Below are 27,500 nucleotides of genomic sequence, written 5' to 3' on the forward strand. Positions count from 1 at the left end.
ACACCTGATACACCCCCACCTGCGCTCATCGCGAGGACAGAGTGGACCCCGCTGGCCTGTCGATTTCCTATTATCTCTCCCCGCAGTGGGGGTCTGGCCCCTCATCCATCACGACACCAGCGCCATCCCCCGATCCCCGGCCACGGCCCCCTCCTACCTCCACCCCCTACCTCCACCTCCACCCCCCACGAGTCCAGACGCACGGTGCCCCCCCCCCCCGACATAGATCACCTCACGAGCAAAGACCAAATTGATCACCGCAGGCAACACAAAGAGGCCACAGTCGAGACAGAGAAGAGATGAGCGAGAAAGACAGTGACGAGAGAGAGAGAGAGAGAGAGAGAGAGAGAGAGAGAGAATGAGAGAGAGAGAGAGAATGAGAGAGAGAATGAGAGAGAGAGAGAGAGAGAGAGGTAAAGACAATGTGTGACAGAGCAGGTGAGAGAAAAACAGATTTAATGAAGTGAGTGTGTGAGCGAGTGAAGGAACATGAGAGGACAGCCATCACTGATACACTCATGAACAAATAGCTCCAGATCACTATACAAAAGCAGCACGCCTCGGGGGAATGGTCCAGTTTAGGATCAAAGATGGCCAAACACTAGGACAGCAGGCTCAACCACACTGCAAACTGGGACAGGGAAAGAAACCAGTCCACACAGCCTGACCAATAACTAAGTGCATGTTGTGTGTGATGTCTGTATGCTACTGGGACCTTGAATTTCCCCTCAGGGAAACAGAGTGTGTGTGTGTGTGTGTGAGAGAGAGTGAGTGAGAGAGTGAGAGAGTGAGAGAGTGAGTGAGTGAGTGTCTATCTGTCTATCTATCTGTCTATCTATCTGTCTATCTATCTATCTATCTATCTATCTATCTATATCTGACCAATAGATTAAGCAGCATCATCATTAAGGCCAATGATCAAATAAAGAGTGCTGTGAGCTGGCGATACACCTTTAGCAAACACAACTGTCCGTAAACTGTAGAAATAGTTTTCATAGGAAGTGCCCAGTAGTGCGGGCTGGCCGCGTTGCCCAGCAGGCCACAGTGCAAGTGAGCGCTACTGGAACTCCAGCAAATGCATGAATGAGCCCAAGGAACTCTGGGTATCTGAGGAATGGGGTGGGGTTCAAGAACGCGGCATCTCGACGTGACTCCATCACTGACACCAACTCAAATTACTTCTGCTTACAGTCTGGCGAATGCTAAATCTGGCCTGTGGACTCGCGCGCTGGCACCAGAGTAAACTAGAAACAGGAGGGAAGTCTCGCCACGTGGCTCCATTTCCTTACGAGCAGCTAGCACAGGCAGGCTAAGCAGCTAGCACAGGCAGGCTAAGCAGCTAGCACAGGCAGGCTAACCAGCTAGCACAGGCAGGCTGACCAGCTAGCACAGGCAGGCTGACCAGCTAGCACAGGCAGGCTAAGCAGCTAGCACAGGCAGGCTAACCAGCTAGCACAGGCAGGCTAAGCAGCTAGCACAGGCAGGCTGACCAGCTAGCACAGGCAGGCTAAGCAGCTAGCACAGGCAGGCTAAGCAGCTAGCACAGGCAGGCCGAGATGGCCCCTCTGCTTACGTTCAGCTTGTAGGGCATGGACTCGAAGTAGATGGATGTGGCCGAGATGCGCTTCACGTCAGACATGTAGCCGTGGGTCAAGCTATGGGGGAGAGGGAATAGAAAATAAGATGTGATGACCTAAAGTTTAGAGACCAATTATGATACATCAATATACATGTATAGGGTTGGTTGCTGATTGGTTGCTGTGTGAAAGCCCCTAACTATAGCACTAGGAATTTAACACCTGTCCTGTGTATATTTGAAATCAGAGATGCATCATTGCAGAACCATTTCAGAATGAAAATGTTTTTTTTTTTTATTGATATGTTGACAAGGAATTTGGTTCTGGTTCTGGTTGCTTAATGTGTGTCTAGCAGTACAGACACATATAATATACAATGCAATATAGACAGTGCAAAATATACAGACAATGTACATTTACAGACAGGACTGACTACACTGAGACGCTGAGCTACCATATCAGACATGAAGTTACAGATGGAACTATAACCATGTGCTTGGATCCAATAAGGGCAGTAAAGAGAAGTTTGGATTTCGCTGTTCTGGAAAGTTCCTTCTAAAAGCGGGCAGAGTGGGTCCTACTTACTGTCCTCCGTCAGGCAGGTCCAGACCCATGATGCGGTCGTGGGGCTTGAGCACGGCGGTGTAGGCGGCGAAGTTGGCCGGGGAGCCGGAGTACGGCTGCACGTTGACCCCCCACTTGGCAGGGTCCAGGTCGAAGGCCTCCAGAGCCCGCTTCTGGCACAGCAGCTCGATTTGGTCCACCATCTCAGCGCCACCGTAGTACCTGAGAGAACAGACACACACACACACACACACACACACACACACACACACACACACACACACACACACACACACACACAGACGTACCGACGTGCACGCACACACACACACGTACACACACACACACACACACACACACACACACGTAGACGCACACGCGCACACACAGGCAGACACACACGTGCACACACAGGCAGACACACACGCGCACACACACACACACAGCACAGAAAATTGACCTGTGAGACTGAGACCTTGTGAGTATACCATTTTGGTTCAAACCACTCACATCCAGAATAAAGTTCATCCCTTAAGATGAGGTCCCATTCAGGAGACCTGCTCCAAACCCCACCTACTTTGTAGAAACCCTACCAGGCTTTGGGTCTGCTGGCCTATTCTATCATTGATTAATGTCTTTTCTCATAGTCCTTCCCTTTATACCTGAGTATAAAGTATGGACAAAAACTAGTGTTGATACAGTAAATATCCAAAATGTCCTTGATTTCTAAAAGCTAAAAGCTCAAAACAGAATGACAACATATCTTCTGGGGGGAAAAAACCCAGAAGCATCAGTATTGAGGTCGTTGCTTGACCTAGACAGTCCCTACCTTCACACAATCCTCAGAAGGCAAGATAACAAGTTTGAAAATCTTAAAGAGCTAACCAAGAGAGCGAACGACACTGGAGCGGCTTTGGGCCGGATCTGGCGCAGCTCAGCCACATGTGGCCCACGTTCGGCCCAGATGCAGCCCAGATGAAACTGCCATCTGGGAAATGTAGGACACCTTTTATGTGAAGAGCGCAAGAAAAGTAGCAAGCGTGAAACGCACTGCCTCTGCCCTAATCCAGTTATCATCCATCTCCAAAGAGAGAGCAAGAGAAAGCCTCAAAGCAAGTGTGTGTGAGAGAGACACCACTTCAGGGCTGTTGTTTTTTTACTACATAAACAAACTCATCAAGATGGTGGGGGTAGGTGGGGGTGCAACATCACAGTTTTCAAGGAATCAGCTTTACTAGTACTGACAACTCAAAACACTGAATCATACATGCAAGAATTCACACACACAGGTATGTGGGACTACACACACACGCACGCACGCACGCACGCACGCACGCACGCACGCACGCACGCACGCACGCACGCACACTCACCTCTTGCCAGGGTAGCCCTCTGAGTACTTGTTGTTGAGGCAGGAGCCCTGGGCCTCCAGTGCTGCGCGGCTGCAGAAGTTCTGGTCAGAGGAGAAGAAAAAAGAAAAGAAAAAATCACCAAAAGGCAACGCAAGCCGATCAATGCAGAGGACAGATGGACAAGAGGGGAGAGTTAAGCACCGTTAAGCCATTAAGGCAGAAAGGGCCTCCAGTCAGCGGTGATCATTACTGTATCGAGCTCCAGCCTTTATAGACTTCCACTTGGCTCACTTCAAGTGGAGTTAAGAGACAGGAGGAGAGACACCTCCACAAGTGGGTGAGCATGGGCATGGGGAGTGTGTGTGTGTGTGTGTGTGTGTGTGTGTGTGTGTGTGTGTGTGTGTGTGTGTGGGGGGGGGGGGGGGCCATGGGGAGTGGGGTGGGGGGGCATGGGGAGTGTGTGTGTGTGTGTGTGTGGGGGGGGGTGTGGCATGGGGAGTGGGGTGGGGGGGCATGGGGAGTGTGTGTGTGTGTGTGTGTGTGTGTGTGTGTGTGTGTGTGTGGGGGGGCATGGGGAGTGGGCTGAGCATAAACTCATTTTGTTTACCTCTACAGGGTGAGAGAGGGAGAAGGTAATAGGGTAATCAGGATTAAATGTGTGTGTGAGAGAGAGAGAGAAAGAAAGAGAGAGAGAGAGAGAGAGTGTAGCAGAAAAAAGAAAGAAACACAAAGAGTGAATGAGTAGGAAGGAAGATAAGAGAGAAAGCAAGACACAGAGAGGTTGAGTGAGAGACTGGTTAGACACACGGCATCTTGACCCCCCCCCCCCCCCCCCCGCCAGCCCTGCCACCTCCCCCCCCGCCACCCCCGCCACCCCCGCCCGCCACCTCCCCCTTTTGGAGTATCACAGCAGCCCGACCTCCCAGGTTCTCAGTGACATGTCTGGCAGGCAGCTTTCTCACACACACACACACACACACACACACACACACAGTGTTGATCCCCACGGGGGCTATGCTAATACACTGTCTCAGATCAGGGGCGATAAAGGCTCAGGTAACAGCTTTCTAGTGCAGCACTCCGTCATGCGGAGATCCTCGCAGCATTAGAATTGGAAATGCAATCGCCGCATTTCTTTCGCTTTTTACCCAAACCCCATGCCACAGCCCCCCCCCCCCCTCCCCCAAACACACACACACACACACACACACACACACACACACACACACACCTATCCATATCCCCCCACACCTTAAAACAAAAGCCTCACAACAGCCACTTCAAGTGATGCCCTGCTGTTGGCCACAGTGCTGAGCCTGGGTGGTGAGAAGGAGAGGAAAAGAGAGAGACACAGAGAGACAGAGAGGAGGAGGAGAAAGAGAGGGAGGAGAGAGGGAGGGGTAGCAGGGTGGGTATATGAAGATATCAGCTTTATCTCACACTAGAGTGGCCAGACTTAGTGCTGCGAGCTGCCTGATATAGCTCACTGAGCAGCGGGAGAGGGGGAGAGGAGAGCAAGAGGAGAGGAGAGATGGAGAGGTAGAGGGGTGCTAGGTGGAGAGAGAACAGGAGAAGAGAGGGAGGGAGGGAGGGAGGGAGGAAGGAAGAAGAGAGGGGGGGCAGAGAGAGGCTAAAACAGCAGTGGATACGGGGAGCTGCCTCTGAATATTAAAGGCAAAACACAACAGCAGCAGCAGCAGCACTGTTTGCTGCCTCCTCAAGGCCCTCGGTGGCGGAGGCTGCTCTACACCGGGGGCCGCAACTGAAGCGAGCGTATGCGCCGCCATCTCGTCTGGCGTAGCCAGCTCCATTGATTATAGTGGAGGCTAATTGTAGCAGCAAACCCTCTCTGCTTCAGTTACGTGCCACGTGTAGCCTCCCCGTCAGCCATCGCTGCTGAAGCACATGGCAGTGAATTCAATAACTACTCCATCCCATACGCCCTTGTGATCACACAGACATGTTCCCCCAGGCTGTGCCTGAACTTTGGTCATGATGTGTGTTCATTAGAGCACATTTTATATTATTGGAGTGAGTTCAAGAATGAAGTGGGATGAAATCCAGTTTGGTCACACATATAAGAAATGTGATTGTCTCTTCTGTGGTGCTTAAATAAAAGGAGCCGAACTCTGAAGTGAGCAAACTGTCTGAGACAAGTGCTATATAGCTCCAATGGGCATGCACAAATACATAGTATTTATATTGTGTGTGTGTGTGTTTGCGTGTGTGTGTGTGTACGTTCAAGTTGTTTATTTGTTTGTCTGGTTTTCTGCGTCCCATACCTCGGAGTGTGTGTTTGCGTGTGTGTGTGTGTGTGTGTGTGTGTGTGTGTGTGTGTGTGTGTGTGTGTGTACGTTCAAGTTGTTTATTTGTTTGTCTGGTTTTCTGCGTCCCATACCTCGGAGGCGATGAGCTCCAGGCCGCGGCACTGTCGGTCCTTCTCCTTGGTCAGCAGGTCCCACATCTCGGGGTCGTCCTGCGCCAGGCTGTCCTGGCCAGTCCACGGCCGCTCGTACTGCTCGAAGCTGCGCGCTGCCGTCTGAGAGTGCTGCCCCCTCCATGCCACCCCCACTACCGCTGGACACCGCTGGCACACCGGCTGTCATGGGAGAGAGAAGACAAAGTTGAAATGGACGACTCCAAACTCCTGACAACTCTGGAAAATGTGGGTTTTCTGTACAACCGTGGCAATTCCTGCCATTTTTAATCTCTTGATCATAAGTGAATTAACTAGTTTCATTAATTAGAAGCGCGTTGGCAGAGAGCCGTAACGCCTACAGTGTCGCTGACATACACACCCCATATGAGAAGTGCAATTAACAGCTTGCTAGAGGAGAGCCTGCAACCGGAATGGCATGCATATCATCTCTTCACTCGTGGATTCTTGATCAAAAAAAGTTTGCTCTGTTACTGTAAAACCCAGTCAATTATTAACTAAAAAAGTTCGTCCCTTCCAGTGTTTCCCATACATTGACTCATTTGTGGAGGCCCACCACAATATCAACATTGACCACCACACAATGATTTTCCATGTTGTACTATTTAAATTGGATGGAATTGAAGCACATTAACAATCCTGCAAGGCATAGAAGACGACTGGCTAAATTGTGCTTAAATATGGTTAGCGTCATAACCCCGCACACACTCCCCATGCCCATGCTCACCCATAACCCAGCATAACTACTGGAAGTGTGTGTGTGTGTGTGTGTGTGTTAGGTGGATGGAGTAGATAACAAAAAAAAATCCAAAACCAAAGAAAACCAACCAGGAAAAAATATCACTGAAGCAAAGTCGTTTAAAGACACTAAACTAATTTGTGTAATATGTCTGTTTCATTATGAGAGGCAGGCTTGAGGCTGGGGAGAGAGAGAAAGCAAAGAGCACCTGGTCAGAAAACAAACAAAACCAAATGCCGTGTGCCGACCGACGTGGCTGGCCGGGGGAAACTCTTTGATTTATCGTGCGCACAGCGGAAGCTAATTAGCTCAATCCAAACTATGAAACGTTATTAATGATGACCCCATCAGGGCCGGGGCCTTGGAGAGGTGCAAGATAACAATGCCGCCATGCTACCACACCTGCTTTGGCAGAGACACCACTGGAGCACGCGTGCTAGCCGAGCCCCACAGAGTTTCAGGACTAAAGCAGACAGCAGTGCAGTATATTCTAGAGGCTAAACCTGTGACACTGATTTCACTACAGTCTAAAAACAGTCCAGAGGAATGCTCAGCTTGTTAAGATAGGAATGCACACTAAACACGCTTTACTGTGGGTTTAAGAGGAAGAGATCTATTTGAAAACAGACAACCTATACTGTTGACACCACAGAGGTCTAAATGTGCCTCTATGCAGAGGGTTCAAAGTGCAAGCTTTAGGCAAACTGCCACATTAAGAAAAAAACAGGACCAGGAACCACTACAAGAACATGTGTCTGATTATATATATATATATATATATATATATATATGTGTGTGTGTGTGTGTGTGTGTGTGTGTGTGATTTGGGAAAGTTTTAATTATCATGGTTTCACCAGAGATCTTTTTCTTGGCATACAGCAGCAAACAGTTCAAAGTCATTACAACTGGCAATGGCTGCCATTGACTTTAGCACAGTAACTGTAAAAAAAAAAACCTCAATCGCAGAGGCCCCTTGCTATGAGACAGGACTTCCAACAATGTATCCTTCGGGGCACGTGACCAGCTTAATCTCGCTGTTGGCAAAAATGAGGTGACCCCAATTTTTCACTGAGGTCAGGTTTCAGCACAACATGGAAAGATGCTTTCACAAGGTGGTCAACATTGCTGCAGCGGTTTTGTTAACTGCAGTGGACAGTGATTTCAGCTGCTTAAATGACACTAGACTTATATTTGCCTTGGCAAGGTTACACAAAAGATGAAATCAATTAATACATCACTGCATTCACTTACACAGCATGCAGGCTAATGCCTCAATCCATGCATCTGTATGTGTCTAAATATTAAATGTATCCTATAATTCATAACATATAATTATTCAATTAAAAAAAAAGAGACAAAAAAAAAAACTCTTTGGAATTTTTAACGGTTGTTCAAGCGACATTTCCATGACTCCCACGCAGATCCTGGCTGGAGCGTCTCGTGGAGCAGTTTCCAGCGCCACTCTCTAGCATGTAATATAATTAGCGGCAGCTGCGTGTTTGCGTGATATCAATAATCAGCGTGCTTGTTCAATTATGCCTCTATCAGCAGTTCTGCGGGGAGCTTTCTCGGCTGCGCTACGCTGCGCCGACACAGAGCCCCTATTCAGCACTTGCTCTTATCTAATCTCTTGCCTTCCTCTCCGCACAGAACTGCTCGCTCCCTCTCCCTCTCTCCCCCCCGATTCCCTCGTTCACTGCTCTGGCTGTTTGGGGGGGTGGGAAGGAGAGGAGGAGGGCTGAGGAGAGTGGCGTAGGGGTTGGAGGGCAGAGCGTACTCTGGCACCTCTCCTACACTCCATTTCCATTTCCTCTTCTCGTCTTCACATCTTTGTCCAGTTGCCTTTGCTTCGCCCGTACAGACAAAGCCTTTATTCGCTTTGGTTTCTCACGGTGGCCTCTGCTCCCTCCTGGCTGTGGCGCGCACGGAAAAAGCAAAAAACTTCAGAGAGAGCCTTTGAAAGGACTGTTTCCCGTGACATCACACCTGTCCAAAAGGTGCCTTCTTAGTCTGCCACATCTGGCCGACACCGAAAAAGGCCCTACCGCCGGTGCCCATGGCGACCAAACACCATCAGTCACCTCTGGGCGCCAGGCGTCCGCCCTCACGGCTCGGCGGGTGTGCATGAACGTGGCGCCGCCGTGCTTCATTTTAATGGCGTTATTAAAATCCAATTAGGCCAATGATGGGGAACAATTAAAGCTTCTGTGAACAGGAGCCTGCGCCCCCTCCTGAGCGCGAGAGAGACACGCCCTGGCCTCGCTCACTCCATCACAGGGAAAAAAACGAGGGCCTCTTAAGTGGAGGGGTGGGGGGCCGCTAACGACATAATGTGCAAATATTAATAAGGAAATCATATAAGTTAATAATACAGATGAGCGCGTTAGGGTTTGAATTATTCATGAACGCATTAGTGTAATTTTCCAAAATAAACAGATACTGAGCACTTCTGTGTGTGACTAAAGAGGAATAACGTCACAGAATCACACACACAAACTAAACACTTGAACAACTCTGTACATCACAATGCCCTCTGCAGCCAGCAGGGCCAAAGTCTTATGACAATTCTTTAAAGAAAACATTCTGTGACTCCTTTGCCACTTCTTCACAGAAGACAAGATGAGCAAAGCTAACAAAAAAGCATGTGACCTGGACCCATTTATGTGACCGCGGCAGGAAACTGTGGGGTCTCAATTAAAAGCCTGATACAAGCTTTTATGCAAAAAATAAATAAGGATTAAAGGCAGCAGCTGTGCTTCTTTAATTCCCTCTTCTTCCTGTTCTCCAGTGAAAGTGCAAGAGAGGAGTGCAGTGGTGGGTAAGGGGGTACGGTGGGTCAGAGAGGAGGCACCGGGGGGGGCACAAGCTGGCACATTAATGGGCGCGAGCGTGGCCCTGGTCCCTTGGCCTCCTGTCAGTCTCAGGTCTCGGGACCGTTCGCCTGTTGAGATGGCTGCCCAGAGCCTCGCGGGAGATGCGTCCACAGCGGCGAGAAAGGAAAAAAAAAAAAATCACACGGGTCACCGCGCGCGCTGACGGGATCTGTCCTTCGCTGTCGCTGCTTCCTGCCGGGGACGCCAGCAGCCTGGTCACGCGGAGCCACTGCCGACAGGTCGGGCTGGTGTGTGACACTCTCTTCTCTGAGCGTGTGTGTGTGTGTGTGTGTGCGCGTGTGTGAGCGAGCGTGTGTGTGTGAGCGTGTGTGTGTGTGTGCGTGTGTGTGTGTGTGTGTGTGCGTGTGTGTGTGAGCGTGTGTGTGTGTGTGTGTGAGCGTGTGTGTGTGTGTGTGTGTGTGTGTGAGCGTGTGTGTGCGTGTGTGTGCGTGTGTGTGAGCGTGTGTGTGTGTGTGTGTGTGTGTGTGTGTGTGAGCGTGTGTCAGGGTTTCCGTTGTCCGGTAATTACCGGACATTGGCCGGAAAAAAAATGAAATGTCCGACAAAATTAAATCTCTCCGGTCAAATTGTCCGATTGAAATTGGCTAATAATCCCGTCCCCTAACGCAATCTGAATTTGAGAATAAGCTTTAATATGTAGGCCTAAGCCTATATACGTCCTCTGGCTATGTTTTTAAATGAACAGGCTCTACCGTTTGAAAGTTATTAAACAACACGCATAACCTATTCTGCATTTCAAATAGGAAGCGCACGCTTAAAACATCCATGTTAAACAACGAACAAATGAGAGGCGGTTCAAACATGGCCAGGCCCAGGCAGACTATAGCCTTAAAAATTTTTTCAAAGGCCAGACGGGATGGATGATGATAAATTGGTAACGTCTGAAGCCTCAGATGTCCGGTCAACTCCACCACCACCAGATAAAAAGCAGAAGTGTCGGGCGTATCTGTCGGAATCAGTGACATTGGAAGTGGAGTTGCGGTGGGTGCGGCCGCTCCAAGACACTGTCATTCTCCGTGTACATTGGACATGCAAAGTGTTCTTTACCCAAATCATACAGTAGGTTTATGCGTTCTCTGTCTATGATTAGGGCTTAGGGGGTAGGGTTAGGGCCTCCTCGACGAGGCGATTACTGGTCCGCGGATCATTTCTGGCACTTAGGCATTCTGGCATTAAGAAGGGATAATAGGATATTTGACCGGCATATCATCAAAATGTCCGGAAAACGAAACCTCTGACGGTCACTTTGACCGGCACCATTTTTTTCTAGCGGAAACTCTGGCGTGTGTATGTGTGAGCGTGTGTGTGTGTGTGAGCGTGTGTGTGTGTGTGTGTGTGTGTACACTGAAGACACCTCTCGGAGTCACGGCGAGCGCTCGGCTGGAACCATCACGGCATCGTGTGGCGGCGGAGACGTGTTTAGCACAGCTCAGTCAAGCTGTCCGCTGACCGGAGACAGACGGCTAATCCTGGACCCAGAAGAGAGGCGGCTGGAGCTCCCAGGCAAACGGCAGCGCAGCACAGCACAGCACAGCACAGCACAGCACAGCAGCACAACACAGCACAGCACAGCACAGCACAGCACAGCACAGCACAGCACAGCACAGCACAGCAGCACAACACAGCACAGCAGCACAACACAGCACAGCACAGCACAGCACAGCACAGCACAGCACAGCACAGCACAGCACAGCACAGCACAGCACAGCACAGCACAGCACAGCAGCACAGCACAGCAGCACAACACAGCACAGCAGCACAGCACAGCACAGCACAGCACAGCACAGCAGCACAACACAGCACAGCAGCACAACACAGCACAGCAGCACAACACAGCACAACACAGCACAGCAGCACAACACAGCACAGCACAGCACAGCACAGCACAGCAGCACAGCACAACACAGCACAGCAGCACAACACAGGGAACAGCACAGCACAGCACAGCAGCACAACACAGCACAGCACAGCACAGCACAGCACAGCACAGCACAGCAGCACAACACAGCACAACAGCACAACACAGCACAGCACAGCAGCACAACACAGCACAGCACAGCACAGCACAGCACAGCACAGCAGCACAACACAGCACAGCAGCACAACACAGCTCAGCACAGCAGCACAACACAGCACAGCAGCACAACACAGGGAACAGCAGCACAACACAGGGAACAGCAGCACAACACAGCAGCACAACACAGCACAACACAGCACAGCAGCACAACACAGCACAGCACAGCTCAGCACAGCACAGCTCAGCACAGCACAGCAGCACAACACAGCACAGCAGCACAGCACAGCACAGCACAGCAGCACAGCACAGCACAACACAGCACAGCAGCACAACACAGCTCAGCACAGCACAGCACAGCACAGCACAGCACAGCACAGCAGCACAACACAGCACAGCACAGCACAGCAGCACAACACAGCACAGCACAGCAGCACAACACAGGGAACAGCACAGCACAACACAGCACAGCACAGCAGCACAACACAGCACAGCACAGCAGCACAACACAACACAGGGAACAGCAGCACAACACAGCACAGCACAGCAGCACAACACAGCACAGCAGCACAACACAGCACAGCACAGCAGCACAACACAGCACAGCAGCACAACACAGCACAGCACAGCACAGCAGCACAACACAGCACAGCTCAGCACAGCAGCACAGCACAGCACAGCAGCACAGCTCAGCACAGCAGCACAGCACAGCACAGCAGCACAACACAGGGAACAGCAGCACAGCACAGCACAGCAGCACAACACAGCTCAGCACAGCAGCACAGCACAGCAGCACAACACAGGGAACAGCCGTGACAATGATGATCAGTGGAGAGATAAAGGAGTGGCCAAACTCGTCACAGATCTATTCCCGAAGCACAGGACAGCACTGATGAGAAAACCTGGTTTACACCTGACGAAGTGGTCGAAACGTTGTGTATCACCCACCATTAAACTGGGAGCTTTATAAACAGTGTGCGGATATCTTTTCTTTTGTTTTACTCAGTATTTCTAGTATCCAGCACCTGTAGAATCGTTATAGATGTGCGTACACCTCTACACTTTCTACTCTACACTAGTTCTGATGAGAAAACCTCCCATGAGGTGAATCTGCATAGAAACCTATCGAACTTTTGCATGACCTTGTACAAAAAGAATCCCAAGTGGTTTGAGTGGATAGGCTAGCAACTCGGACGACAGATGACCAACTGTTGCCGATGTATAAGGGGCTGCCATTGTTCTGGTGGGGAGGCTTTTGTGCACCGCAGCTTGACTCGTGGAGTGGGGGAGAGGATGCAGGAGAAAGAGAGAGAAAAAAAATCATTTCATTTTACTCCTTGTTATTTCTGCCATCTCCTCATGCTTCTGAGGAAAGAGTCAATTTTACAGATGACTGCTGTCCATCAGCCCGTGCGCAAGACAACAATCATCCTTGTAACAACAGGTGACAGAGGACCGGGGGGGGGGGGGGGGGGGGGGGGGGGGTAGAGTGACGAGGAGACAGAGAGTGCACAAGTGGAGAAAGTGTCAACAGGCCAGAAATATCACTCAGCCTGACAGCCCGCTTCATCCAGCTCTGTCACTCACTAATAGGAGGGCTGCCGTTACAAATTGCCTTCTGATGCAGGAGGAGTCACAGCCAACCAGAGTGGTGGTGTCGGGGCAGCTGGAGGGTGGAGGTGACAGGGTGAGGGGGTGAAGCATGACCCTGGCCTCAGCCTCCCCAACACTTGAGTCCATTAAGGCCCAGAGGGAGTCATGGAACAATCAAACGGGGTGGGAAAAGCAATTTCGTGAGAGAAACGGACAGACATTATAACAGAAATGTCTCTGACTGGCTCGGCCACTAAGGAGGAGCATGTTGACGGCGAAATGTCCCTGGGCACCCTGTATTTACTGGACAAACGAGCGGAAAAGTGTCATGCACGGGAAGGTGTTCTTGGGAAGACTTCCTAAAGCGTGAGAGGGGTTAAGCGCTCCACTGCAGGACGGGATGCAGGGGACGGGATCTGTTATGCAGAGCTAAATTGATGAAAAATCATAAACAGCTTTTATGGGGCTGAAAGTTGAATGAGACTTAAAGCATCACAGGGAAAAAATTAATATGGATCTAGATTATGCTTGCATATTTAAACAGCTGCAGAAATCAATTTATTTGGCAAGTCCTTTTGACAGTCTGCATGCCCATGTGATCTAATGCACCCACCCCCTTCCCCCCATCTATTTTCAAAATCGGGACACCAAGCCCCAGAATAGAAATGATTCCAGTATAAATATATCATCTGATCAATTATTAAATATTTTGTTTAATTCAAATTGAGCTCTGAAAACGCCATTGAATGCTTGATTGACGCTTTGATTTAAACACTCACTTGAACAGCTTTGAAGCCTAAAAGCAGTGATGCTGTTGAAGCTTAGCTGCCAGGGAAGGTGGGCCCAGGGGGAATAGAAGCAGGCATACAGCATGCACTGCTCCAAAGCAACTGCGCTCAAAAGCTGTGGGGGAGGCAGTACTGATTTAGGTTGGAGAGGAGTCACAAAACGGTGTCACTTTTTTGAATTTAAGTGAAACTTGAAACTTCATATGAGGATTTTAAAAGGAATGAATATGCAAATGTCAAAATAAATAAAGTTTTTTTTTACTGTATATGAAGGAGAATGTAAAATAGAGTTAATCTTTGTCCTCTCACTAGTATAATGAATTGCTCAACACTGGTAGCACGTTCCAATTATTGATCCAGTTCTGGGAAAATTATGATTTCACACTGTTTATTTACGTTTGTTGCGCATGTTGCTATCTCTATGTCTCAAAAATAAAACAAAGGACACATGAATAAAACACTATATCAAATATTTTTTAACAAAGCAAGATAAAAGACAACTGTGGACTAGACATAACAAAATACGCTGAACTATGGATTCTGTCCTTACTATCCTCGTAGATAACTAGCAGAGAGATATCCACATTGCATGCATTGATAGCATGCCACCAGATAAGTGATTGTTTCATAACTTTAAGTCTTGAAAGGAGAGTTCTGTTATTGGCGTCATGAGTCCCCCTCAAGGTATTTTGGGGTATTAAGAGAGAAACCTGTAAGCCTGCTGACTCTGGATGGACCTGCACTTGGGCTCGTAAAAACAAATACAAGGACTCAGGCGTTTGAGGTCAGACTGAAGAGAGAGAGAGAGAGAGAGAGAGAGAGAGAGAGAGAGAGAGAGAGAGAGAGAGAGAGAGAGAGGAGTGGGGGTGTAAGGGGAGTGAGCCTTGCTGATTGGCTGGAGCACATCTAGTGAGCTTTGGTACCAGAGTTACATGGTGCAAATAAAAACAGTTACAGTCATGTCGTCATGGAAGCGGCGTGATAAGGGGGAGCGAGGGAGGGACCCAGAGACCGAGTCGGCCCTAGACCTGTCTGAACCAGCTGCGTTTTGGCAAAAACGGGGAAGTGGGCTGGGCAGCACCAACCCCTTCCAGTCAGGGTTGACAATCTTACACAGTCAGCTATTTTGTTTGCCCTCTTTCTTCTTTTTCTTATGATGTACCTGATTGTTCAACTTTTTTTTATTTTATTTTTTTTTAGTTCTGTCGATTTTCCCAAAGTCACTATGAGAGTGCTGTTGTGCTAGCCTTCCCACCCCCAACCCCTGGACATGCACACATCAGTGCTGTTGTGCTAGCCTTCCCACCCCCAACCCCTGGACATGCACACATCAGTGAGTGAGAGAGTGAAAGAGAGGCCAGGACAAAAGATGGCAGGGCCTGCCTGTGTCCCGCTTTCAAAGAACTCCACAGTATGTGATAAATCCCAAGCGAGAGAGACACATAGAGAGAAAGAGAGAGAGAAAAATAGCGAGAGAGATAGATAGAGAGAAAGAGTGAGAGAGACAGAGACAGAGATAGAGAGAGAGATAGAGAGATAAGCGAGACAGAGAGAAAGAGTGAGAGAGAGAGCAAGTAAGAGAGGAACAGAGTGAGAGAGAGCACGAGACAGAGAGAGAGAGAGAGAGAGAGAGAGAGCAAGTAAGAGAGGAACAGAGTGAGAGAGAGCACGAGACAGAGAGAAAGAGAGGCACCACTAAAGTGGTTGCTATAGGGAGCACTAAAGTGGTTGCTATAGGGAGCACGCTGAACTGATTTCCACAATGGGGGAAGCATGCAGACATGTGAACCAGTAACAGCTTAATAAGGAACCTCAAATGATCTGTGAGGTAACCTTTTCAAGTCGAATTATTCGAGGACCAATAACCAACCAACCTTTCTCTCCAATATAATAGCTAAAAGTTTGCAGTGGGCCTTTGCAATACTACAATATTTACAAAGAAAACTGTTTAAATTACAGTTAAACGGTCTTATTGCTAATAGTACAAGACATGACAGTTCACACATAAAATGAATGCAAACTTTGTTCATATTTTCATAGTGAGCATGACTGTACATACTCATTCTTATAAAAAGCAGTAGTTGGCCTATTCATGGTTCTGTGCCAGCATGCAAACATAGTGCAGTTTCTGAAGAATCTCAGCATGCAAAGATTATAAAGTTTATTCTAGTATTATTCTAGTTTTACATCTCACAAGACCACTACCATTGTATTATCATTATCCCCAGACTATTATTGGAGCCACTGTGTCCTTGAGGTTAATATTTGCTGTGCTTGCTTTTGTATTGCTTTGTACTTTGCACCACAAGCTATTTTGCATGTCTGCAGAAGTTCTAAAACTAAGTGGAGATCCAGTGAAAGTTTTTACGTTCTTACGTCTAACTTTACAACTTATAAGTGCAAACAAGTAGCCTACAAATTTAGTAGAGGTTTATGGCCATAGAAAGACCATAGAGCTATTTCAAGTTTGAGGGTTGTTCTTGATTAGAGAAACTTGCTGCACTGCTTATCAGTTTAAAGTGTCACGCTAATCATAACCACGAGAAGAAAATTGAGACCTTTACCTCTACCTTCCCTAAAAATACTACGCCTGTCCTGGAAGAACCTGATATGATGAAACAGACTCGGAGCCGTTGCATAAGCGGGATCTCAACCCCTGCACCCTGTCCCTGAAGCGCATATTTCAAAAGCTTTTTAGACAACAGTGGACACAATAGTGCCCATGCATTAGTGGTCAAGTTGTACCGCAATTAAGTAATGACACACTGCTGACTTTACCTTTAAAAAAAGTCATACCGATACCGACCATCTAATGTTAGCTATTTTAATGACACCCGTCAGAAGCACTGTTATATGTATCCTGCAAGACCAGGTTCTAAAGTTTCCTGTCAAAGAAGGCTTTCTGTTCAAATTTGGTCTCCTGCGAGAGAGTACAATGTATCGTTTAACCACGCGACTATGTCACTACGACACTATGTCACTGTAACTTAGGATAACTTAATTGCCACGTCTGTAACAGATGCTAGCATCGCTGCTAATGTGTAGCTGTGTCCATCTTTACAGTAAACTCCTGTCGCTGGGCTACAACAATGCAATGCACTTGATACCAAATACACCATCATAATACAAAATGACATGTTGAAATTACATGTTGCAGTCATATTATCATATGAGGGCTACTGCACATTTGCTAAGCTATTTAGCTTCTTCAAACATTAGCTTCTGCAAACAGTTTAGATGCTATTCTACAGAAGAGTGATACACACTGTGTATTACTTGATTATTGGATACTTACTCTTGCCAGTTGTCGTATTGTGAAAGAGAGCATGATTGAAATTCTTGACAGCAAGGAGGCAGCTCACTGGTAAGGCTTTGCCACGCTTGTTCTCCTGCGTTTAAATGGGATATGTATGTAACACAGTGGTGACCCTTGAATAAGGTTCACGCGCCTAGTCGCAGTGAAGTCTGGGAAGTGTAGTTCAATCTTGTAGTGATGTAACATCTACATAGATTTTCGTGTGTGTGTTGGCCAAACGGTAAGAATATTTTAGGGGTCCAAGCAGCCAAGCGAAGTCTTCCTCATCATTTTTCCGCAGCAAAATGCAGTCTGCAGCAAAAAGTGTAAAACACAGGCTACAGACACCAAATGTCATTACTCACTTCTCACTTTTCCTTTGGGAAAAGTTTCCAATTCCAAACCTATATTTAATGGACGTAGCCTAGACCAGATTAGGGATTACTAATGTCACTTCATACTAAGAAATGAGAGAGGAGCCCGACTATCTATTTTCCCGCCATTTTCTGAAAAACTAGTAGTGTAGTGTAGCCTACTGCAGAGTAGTGCAGCCTGGGCTTATAGCTCGATTTGTCAGCACAGTCAGCACATGTGCAGGGCTGGCTCTTGCAGTTTCAACACAAGGCAGGTTACATTGGTGAAACTGTTCGGGTACAGGACAATGTGGCAAGTTCTTTTTTTTAAGTATATTTTTTGGGCTTTGTACAAAAATGTACAAAAAGAGAAAACAAGAAAGAGGCTATATTGTTCGGCATAATAAAGTGCTTCACTGCGCAGCCTCTCACACTGGCAAGCACTTCAGCATAGGCCCACAACGCACAAGTTCAGGTCGCTTTTATGCATTGATTGACGGCTCTGATAGGAACTCTTGCCAATTAGCTAGACCTGCATTCACTCAAGGAGTATAGGAAAAAACACACCTGAAGGAATCACCTCACGCAGGGCTGCCAACTTAAAAAAAAAACTTGAGTGAGATTTGGGGCTGCCAACCAAAATGTTGCTGCGTACACAGCCAATATTTGTCTCATTCAGCATTAGTACGGTGTCTTGTGTAATTCCGCTGGATTTTCTTGTAAAAATTGATTTTTTTGCATATTTTGCTAGTATAGTCTAAGGAACAAGATTTTTTTTGTCTTCAAATTTTCACGATCCATTTTCACACTTAGATGACATCATCATTTATATAATGCATAATTAAGACTGGGACCACTATCACTTGGGGGTCAAATGTAAAAAAACACTGGCAAAGAGGGTATTCTGCCTAATTTTTGGGTGCTGATTCTGAATATCATATTTACTTAGCTGATTTTTTTGTTTTAAACCTGCTAATTAGCATATGCGGCCTAAAACTGGCCTCCATAGGCAACATAGAACGGGTGAATAGGGTAAAAAATTTAACTCCTTGATATTCTTATGAAACTTTACTAGTTGATTATTTATGTAGAGACAATATTTTTTTGCATTACAAGTTTTCTGAAAATATATGTTTATGCATGTAATTTAACAATATCTCATTAATTATGCACTAATTTGCATACATTTCAATTACAGACATCTGAATATTGGATAGTTAATATTGAATGTAGTCACGTTCAGGTTTGCCTTCAGAACTTTCACTGGATTCAGAGCCTTAAAAGAATGGCTTGTTCAAGCACCAGTCCTAAGTTATGCTGATTTCAGTCGTCCCTTTATCTTAGAAATGGATGCATGCCATGCAGGATTGCATGCCATGCACTTGCGGCCAAGTGAGAGGAACATGTCAAATTATAGTGCCATGAAACTCAAACTCCTTGCAGTCAAGTGGGCAATCACAATCAAAATGGCAAGTATCTCCTGGGCAACACGTTCACCGTGTACACTGACAACAATCCCCTCCAATACCTGCAGTCAGCGAAACTGGGCGCTCTGGAACATTGCTGGGTTTCTCAGCTTGCCCTCTTTATTACAACATCAAATATCTTCCTGGGACAGCTAATTGCAATGCCGATAGCGTTTCTAGGCTTCTCACAAGCCCCACTAATAATTTGCTATCTGTGTCACAAGGCCTGGAAGTCCCCCTGCCGCTTGCCATAGCCAACATGCAAGCCTCGAGTGCACCTATCCAAGACTCTTGGATGACAGAATGTATGTATGGTGGACACCATCCCTGGTTGAACCAAAAGAGACCTGAAAGTCCTGCAAGGGACTGATCCCTGTATTTCCAGATACTTGTGGTTTTGGTGACATGGACGACCACATACCCGTTAAGACAAGTGGAGTGAACCAAGGGAAGTCCGCAGTTGATAAAGCAGTGGTCCCAGATACAGGAAGTGGATGGGACCTTGTACCGAGCGATCCAGGCTCCTCCTTCCAGGGATCCAGTGCTACAGCTTTTACTGCCAAAGGTGTTGCGAGTCGAAGTGCTCACTAGCCTACACAACAACCACGGCCATCTGGGGGTGGACAGGACCACAGATTTGATATGACAGAGGTGCTACTGGCCCCAGATGTGGCATGAGGTGCAAAAGTGGTGTTCTGAGTGTGAGCACTGTGTGGTTGCTAAAGCAAGACAACCCAAGCCAGAACCTTCTTGGGAAATATGTTAGCCACTAAGCCTTTGTAGATAATCTCCATTGACTTTACTCTCTTGGATTGGGCTAGCACAGGACAAGAGAATGTTCTGGTAATCACAAATGTTTTCTCAAAGTTTACCCAGGCCTTTCCCACCCCTAATCAGAGAGCTTCCACTGTAGCTAAGTTTCTAACTGAGAGATGGTTCTATGTGTATGGCGTGCCAAGGAGAATCCACTCTGATCAGGGGCGCGGCTTTGAGGGGGAGCTGTTGAAGCACCTGTGTGACACCTACATCATAACAAAGACTAGAACCACCACTTATCATCCAGAGGGGAATGGTCAATGTGAACGTTTCAACAGGACACTTCATGACTTGCTCAGGACCTTACCCCCTGAAAAGAAGCGTAAATGGCCCCAGTTGCTCCCTCAGCTCCTGTTCGCCTATAATACCACCGTGTACCAGTCCACACAGCACTCCCCATACGAGCTGATGTTCGGTCAGAAGCCACAGTTACCAGTCGACCACCTACTTGGAAATACTGGAGGTGACCACAGGGACAGTCCACCGACTGATTGGGTGGTGCAACATCAAGAGTAACTGACTTCTGTCTATGCTAGTGCTAGGAGACACTTAGAAGAGGCTGCGGTATATCTCAGGCATGGTTGTCCTAACACTGTAGTCCTCTTCAAAGTGGTTGTATGCACATCCCACCTCACTGAGGCCAGGTGCAGAACAAAAAAGCTTATCAAGGAAAGAAGAGTAGTTGTCCGCACACTACAATCACACTGGCACTCTAGTCTTTTTCTAGTGGGCAGTGGTAGTGTAGTGGTTAAGGAGCTGGTTCTAGCGTGCAGTAGCCTGAAAGTTGTCGGTTCAATTCCTGGCTTTCACTGTTATGCCCTTGAGCAAGGCACTTAACCCCAAGTTGCCCTTGTAATATAGCTGACATACAGTATGTAAGTGACTTTAGTCAAGAAGTGTCTGCTAAATATAATGTACATGTAAACTCTTTTGCAAGAACCATTTTCACGGTCGCCACAAAATCCAGGATACATGGGTGTCTACAAAGTATGAAATTGTGGAGTGTCTTGATGGAATTGGCACACACTATAAGATCAGGCTGTATGGGGAAAAGGGCCCCCTTAAGACGTTCCACTCATAATACTGCCGGACAGCATTCAAACCCCTTCCACCTCCCACAGTCTGTTTCACATGAGTTCTCTGCCAGTGTAGCAGAAGTAAATATTCTCCCTGTCCCCTTCAGGCCTTGGCAGTATATAGGTATGCTACCAGGAGGGTGAACTTTAAAGCCAGGTGTGTATGCAGAAAGGCTGACCTGCAGCGCTGGCTTACACGCCCACCCGTGGGTGGTGATCATATACGTAGCTTCCTCTCTGAGAGAACACAGCCGGTCATTTGATATTTTTGCCGCATGGGTGTTTGTGGTTGTTGTTGTTGGAAGAACATGGCTTTATTCTTAATTCTAAGACTTCATTGCTTCTCTCGCACGCCCGGCCTGTTGGCTGTGGATAACCCGTTGCTTTTAAAGAGAGCAAATGCACATGGTTTAGTGTCTGAGCAATGTTTCCCCTTGAGTTATTTGTTTTTTGTATTAGTTCAGGCTGTGAGAGGGCCATCCGTGGTTTGTTTGTTTGTTTGTACCTTATATACTTTTGTTTGTTAATTTTGCCTACTGTAACTCAACTACCCATGCCTATGACACATAGTGGTGTACTGTGTTGCCTGTACTACTATAGATTATTTCCAAGACAAATTTCTCTTAAGGTAGACAATAGAATGACATTGCAGGTCAAGGAAAGCATCAAGAAAAGCAAAGATTAAGAAATCGTTTTTGACATAGGCAACAAGGGTGGAGGTGTTTTTACACTTTTCAGACACTCAAAGTTTGAAAACTATGGATATTGTTTTAGAACCAATAACCTTTCTACATTATCTGGGGGTTTTGTGTGCAAAAAGTGGAATTAATTGTCAAAAAATTAGAAGAAAATGTGAAAATCACTTTTCGGACTAGATATAATCGCTTATTTTAAAACATACAGAAAAAACACTAAAGATGGATCGTGAAAATTTGAAGACAAAAAAAATATTGTTCCTTAGACTCTATATTAGCAAAATATGCAAAAAAATAAATTTTTACATGAAAATCCAGCGGGACCCTATTTTCCAAACACAGCGTACTGTACTACATCATTACAATACCTTGCACTGCAATTCTAAAGAATGAGAACCACTGATTTACTTAACTAGTTGAACAACATCGCTGACCTTCTGCATAATTTCATGGAGTGCTGAAATATACACTATTTTTGACCATTTCTGAACTGTGAAACTCAGCAAATATGCTTTGTGGTTGTGAACTTATCATAACTATACCATGTGTGCATGGTTAAAATTCTAAAGAGCAAAATAGGTTTAGGCTACAGCACAAATATTTTCATCTACTGATAAAAATAAGCAAGTCTGTAACCTCTGCATTTTTTTTCAAAGTGCACCAGATTGATGCATTTAAAAGTTAAAATATACAACTTTTTCTTATAGTTGAGCATAGCATACTCCCGGAACCCTTCTAGAATAACACAACAGAATGGTTGTCATGGTTATTTTGTTTGGTCAGGATTAGAATGGGCTCATCGCACGAAAGGCTTTCTATGCGGCCGCTTTGTGTCCGGTGGTGGAGCGTTGTTGTAATGGCATCTTCTGTTAGATTTTGCTCTAACTTGCATAAATATTTCTTTATCGTAACATGCTGATTTAGGGGTAACACCCAACCTGGTCTGTGTAGACACTAATTACATTAACAATTGCGGCAGGTCCAAACACACCTGGCTCCACTGAAACAAATGAGCCCAACATGCAAAAAGCTTATTTAATGTCACTAGGAAGCATGCCAGTAAACATATATATTCATATCTGTGTAAATGGGATTAAGTGGGATTGTCTGGAATCTGGCAGTATTAAGAACCACAATGGTGGGATACTGTATGGCTAAGTAATATACAAAAATGTGTGTATACTGACATAAATAGTTTACATGAGAATACATTATAATTTCGGCCCAAAGTTGGAGACCATATAGAAATTTGTTGCAATTACAAAACCAGATTACTCAGGAACCGCTTATTGTACAGAGGCATGCTTTATACCCTTGTATTGCCTTGTATTCGGTAAGATCTTCTGTTTATTATTTTTTTATCCTTTGTTTAACCAGGGTAGTCACATTGAGACAGAAGTCTGTGACGTCTTAGACCTGAGGTTATATCTATTGAGTGATATGGGCTTGTCATGTGTTAAATCTATGAGGCTGTTAATGTTCACAATAATTGTTAATAGAACATTTAATTACATTTAATGTTGTAGCACCATACCAACACTACATATAAAGTCTATGCAAACTAAATGTACAAACTGAATATATTCCATCATCAGTTCATCTCTTATTTCATAATCAATTTATAACATTGCATTTGCAAAGCCATTGTGTGGTGTGAGGTCTGTGAAATGCACGTTCCTCACGGTCAGTGCATGAGATTTGAGAGAGCCATGTTCATGATGTGGTTGAAACTGTAAGAACAACATGCAAGATTACAAAACTGATAAAATCAGGTTTTGTTCTTTAAAGGGACTTCCAGGAATTCTTTGTCATAAGTACCCTATCTTTCTCTCTCTCTCTCTCTCTCTCTCTCTCTCTCTCTCTCTCTCTCTCTCATACACACACACACACACACACACACACACATTTACAGTTGGTCTTTGGTGTTGCCATTTGTGAAGAAATAAAAGCACAATAGCTGATTACCAAACTCCTGTGCTCTAAATGAATTCCTCTGAAGTTTAGAGACATACCAACTGGCCTATCAGTCACTGGCTCGTCATCTCTGTGATGTACATGAGTCAGTCACACTCTAGAAACTTACTGAGGAGATGACAGATGACATACAGACACAATGAAACACACCAACAAATCCATCCACACACACACACACACACACACACACACACACACACACACACACACACAATCGTAAGGCAATAATTATCCAAGCAAAACCCAACCAATGTTAACCATATTATTTTAACAATATACTGTTTCTCAGTTTCAGGCTCTAGATGTATAAAATGTAGGCCTACATAGGGACTTTCCCCTTGTTGATCAAAGTAAAATTTGATCCCTAAAAGCAACTATTTTGACAATGACACCTTTAAAATAAAGTATCAATGTATTGTGCCCTTTCAAAGAGATAATCTGCTAAATTGCTAGGGTTAGGGATATAGGGCAAATGCAAGATCAGTCCGAGGACTGATCCTCATGTAGCTCCCGACCCGAAGGTCCTATATACATGAAACTCATATATGTTATAGATCTCTTGAAGACCTTTAATTTAAGCCCACCCTCGACTTCCTCCGATGTCCGGAAGTAGTTTACCAATTTATTGCTACAACCAATTGCGTTTTCACCTTATTTATAGGCGTACTCAAGGCCAGATGTAGACTATTTGTCACACGTTATGACACTTATGTTAACGTCATAATTATCAAACTTGCAGTTCATTGGGTAAACAGCGCCTTTCTCCGCCCCCTACTGCAATTTACAGTGCAAAATAGACATGCGCTTTCATGGGCAGTTTCCGTACATACAGGGGAATATCTAATTAGGCACATTTATGCTTCTCCTCCCATCTTTTTACACGAAACTCCCACTTTCCCCTGACCCTCCTATGAATGCATATGCATGAGATTGAAAAGAGCAATTTGGCATTCTCAGCTTCCGCGGCAGGCAGTCTGCCCTTTTACCTCAGTACGGCCTGTTTGTACATACCTCGCCATTTTTTTACATACACGTTGCAAAACAAATACGCCTGAAGTGAGCACAAAAGCGTTATACGCAAATACCGAGCACAAAAGCGTTATACGCAAATACCGAGCACAAAAGCGTTATACGCAAATACCGAGCACAAAAGCGTTAATACGCAAATTGGGAACTTATAGAGTGGCGAAGTCCCGCCCCTTCCGTTTGCCTCCATCTTTAAAAAAAATTTGAATGGCAGTCTATGGCGAAAAAGACATTATTTTCTGGTCCCAGTTGACTTGTGCCTTGAATTACCCATATGATGTTTGTCAATTTTAAAGACAATTTTTCATGTAAAGACATTTGCAGTTTGTTTCGTAACTATTGAATTACAACATTGTGAAAGATCGTAATTCCAACGACTACAAACCCATCAGTCGCGCTAGTGACGTTAGCTCATTCACAGCCACACTAGATTGTACAAGCATACCAGCAACAGGTCTTAATTGGGCTTTCCTTGCCGAAGAAAATACCATGAGTCAGAGGATTAAACACATCAGGTAAATTGTATTCGTCCATAGACTGTACATTACATACTGTTAAGTGACATAGCAGGCAGCAAGATGCAACCATTAACTAGCATAACAGCTCTTATCGTTTCATTACGTTGGTGACGTTCATCGTTCGAGACGAGAGATGTAGTCCACTGAGTGGATTCGCACAAAACCAACATAACTTTTGAAGTCTATCGAACAACAGTACTTTCTTGACGTGAAAAATTATCTTTTAAATTCACACACATCATATGTGAAATTTGTGGCACAATTCAAACTGGACCAAAAAATAATTGTTATCTCTCCATTAACTCCCGTTCATAATTTTTTGAAAGATAGGTCCCATGGACCGGAAGTAGAAGGGGCGGGACTTCGCCACTCTATTGGGCATCTATTTCGGCAGAAATGCGCGTGCGCAAAGCTTCACTACACCGACCTTGCTCCAGCGGCGAGATCAAAACACATGATTGGCATGATGTCTTCACAACACACCATATGATTGGCTCAATGTATTCACATGTCGACTTTTTGCCGCAGAAGGGTGGGATATTAGACAACTGCCATATTGCCGTTACAAACTAACCCCATGCATTTCTATGGAGGATCTTTTGAGTGCTGTGTCTCCTCATTAGAAAGTCTCTGGTTATATACACCCATGCATACACACGCACACACAAAGGTTCAAGTTGCCTTAAGGTGGGGGAATGTTCCAATTCCAAAGGCCCTACACAGACAGGAGGCCCACATAGATCAATAATCATTAGGTCTATTATTATTATTATTATTATTATTATTATTATTATTGTTGTTGGGGGTCCACAACATTGTAGTCTTAGGGTCCAACATGACCAGCAGCACCCCTGCACACACATATTACCTGACTTCAGCCATGAAGCCAAATGTGTGTAGCCCACTACCAAAGAGAAATGAGGGAGGGTGAGTTCAAGTGACCTGTTGTGAGATAATCCTGCAGGAAACAGTTAGGGGAAATAACTGGAAAGTGTGTCTATGGGACACTAAATACTTCAATCTGCTTTTGACAGCTATTCTAAATGTGTTTGTGTAATGGCCCCAAGGGTAGTGATTCCTTGACCTTAATCTCATCCACCAGTTACATGCTCACTGGGTGTCCAAGATGGTGGCGACAAGGATGGGTTCATGCTTACCTTGATTAACAGCTTTTATTCACTCTGAGATCCTTGATATGAACATCAATGCAACATCAATCAGTACACTGGACCAAAATATATTAATTGAATTAGATTTATATACCGGTATATACAAATTATTGAATTTGCTGTGGGTAACAAATTGGTGCAGTCTTAAAGATGTATTACCGTTGAGGTTTGAGATATTAATTGAAAAAATAATTCAGGGTGGCTTTAAAGATTTATTTGTTGTTGAGTATTTACATAAGTAATTTTGTTTACATGTCATATCAAGCAACACCGCAGAAAATCAACTTCTGGTCCTTAAGATTTCTCAGAAGTCTCACACAGTCCATATAACCAAGCAAACCATATTTCCAGATGGTTATTTTACATATGCACTAAAAATAAATAATAAATAACAGATATTGATGTGTGTTTTAGGTAGCACTTTATATACTATAAAAATACCATTTTACCGACTGGCTTATTCTCTATGTCTGCAGCTCTAAAATAACCCGTGTAAAATAACAGGTGAATCCTGGTTTGGTGAGACTAACATGTGACAGTATAGGTTTGTTTTGGTACTCCACTAAGTGGAAAGGGTTAATAGTTTACGCCTTCACTCAATCACATTTGTGGCTCTTCACCTTCTTCTGCCAAAAGATTTGGAGCAAAGATTTGATACAGTGCAGTATTCTTTTAGGTCTACGGAATTCAAAAACATTTCAAAATGTCTTTGCCCATTATTACATGTTCACCATTTACAGCAAGTACAAATAGGATGAAACCAACAGTTATTTTAATGTGGGTTGCCATATATTTTGTGCATATTCTATCTTTAACATTTCATATACATTCTGATAAAAGTAATACTGTATATAGTCTTCTGGTCTTGGGAGCAATTGTCTTTTAATGGTGAAACTCCGCTCTGGTTTCCAAGTCTGAAAACAAGGGGTATAAATAAATGTAGAACATACAGTCAAATGCTAATAACTTGTTGACATTTTTGGTGTTAAGTCACACTGATGAAACAGTAACAAAAGTCACTCTCACTCTCATCTTTTCAATTTATTTTTACAAAATAAAACCAGGAGCAAATAGAGGAGAAAAAAGAATCCTTGGATCAGAGCTGAAGTTTTGAATACTGTATTTACAAAGACCGTTCAAAACAAATAAACATC

At 45.4% G+C, this 27,500-nt stretch overlaps 2 protein-coding genes across 2 annotated transcripts in view; both read right to left on the bottom strand.

The window, feature by feature from the left end:
* Nucleotides 1-1,573: 1,573 nt before the first annotated feature.
* Nucleotides 1,574-17,363, bottom strand: shmt2 (serine hydroxymethyltransferase 2 (mitochondrial); the record flags this gene model as incomplete). The annotated part of the gene is given in 5 exon segments (XM_076268060.1): nucleotides 1,574-1,655; nucleotides 2,163-2,363; nucleotides 3,515-3,594; nucleotides 5,892-6,092; nucleotides 17,254-17,363. Coding segments are annotated over 5 exon segments (597 nt in total), but the record flags the coding sequence as incomplete, so codon positions are not given.
* A 9,367-nt stretch (nucleotides 17,364-26,730) lies between these two features.
* nxph4 (neurexophilin 4) overlaps nucleotides 26,731-27,500 on the bottom strand; it is a 42,152-nt gene continuing 41,382 nt past the window's right edge. The window contains exon 2 of the mRNA XM_076267800.1: nucleotides 26,731-27,500. This exon is cut by the window's right edge and continues 959 nt beyond it. The gene's annotated coding sequence lies outside the window, so the exon portion shown is untranslated.

This window comes from Alosa pseudoharengus, unplaced genomic scaffold (assembly GCF_046254945.1).
Source record: "Alosa pseudoharengus isolate Yale_2024_CS ecotype anadromous, Long Island Sound unplaced genomic scaffold, YU_APseudo_1.1 YU_APseudo_1.1_scf_5, whole genome shotgun sequence".
Taxonomy (NCBI): domain Eukaryota; kingdom Metazoa; phylum Chordata; class Actinopteri; order Clupeiformes; family Clupeidae; genus Alosa; species Alosa pseudoharengus.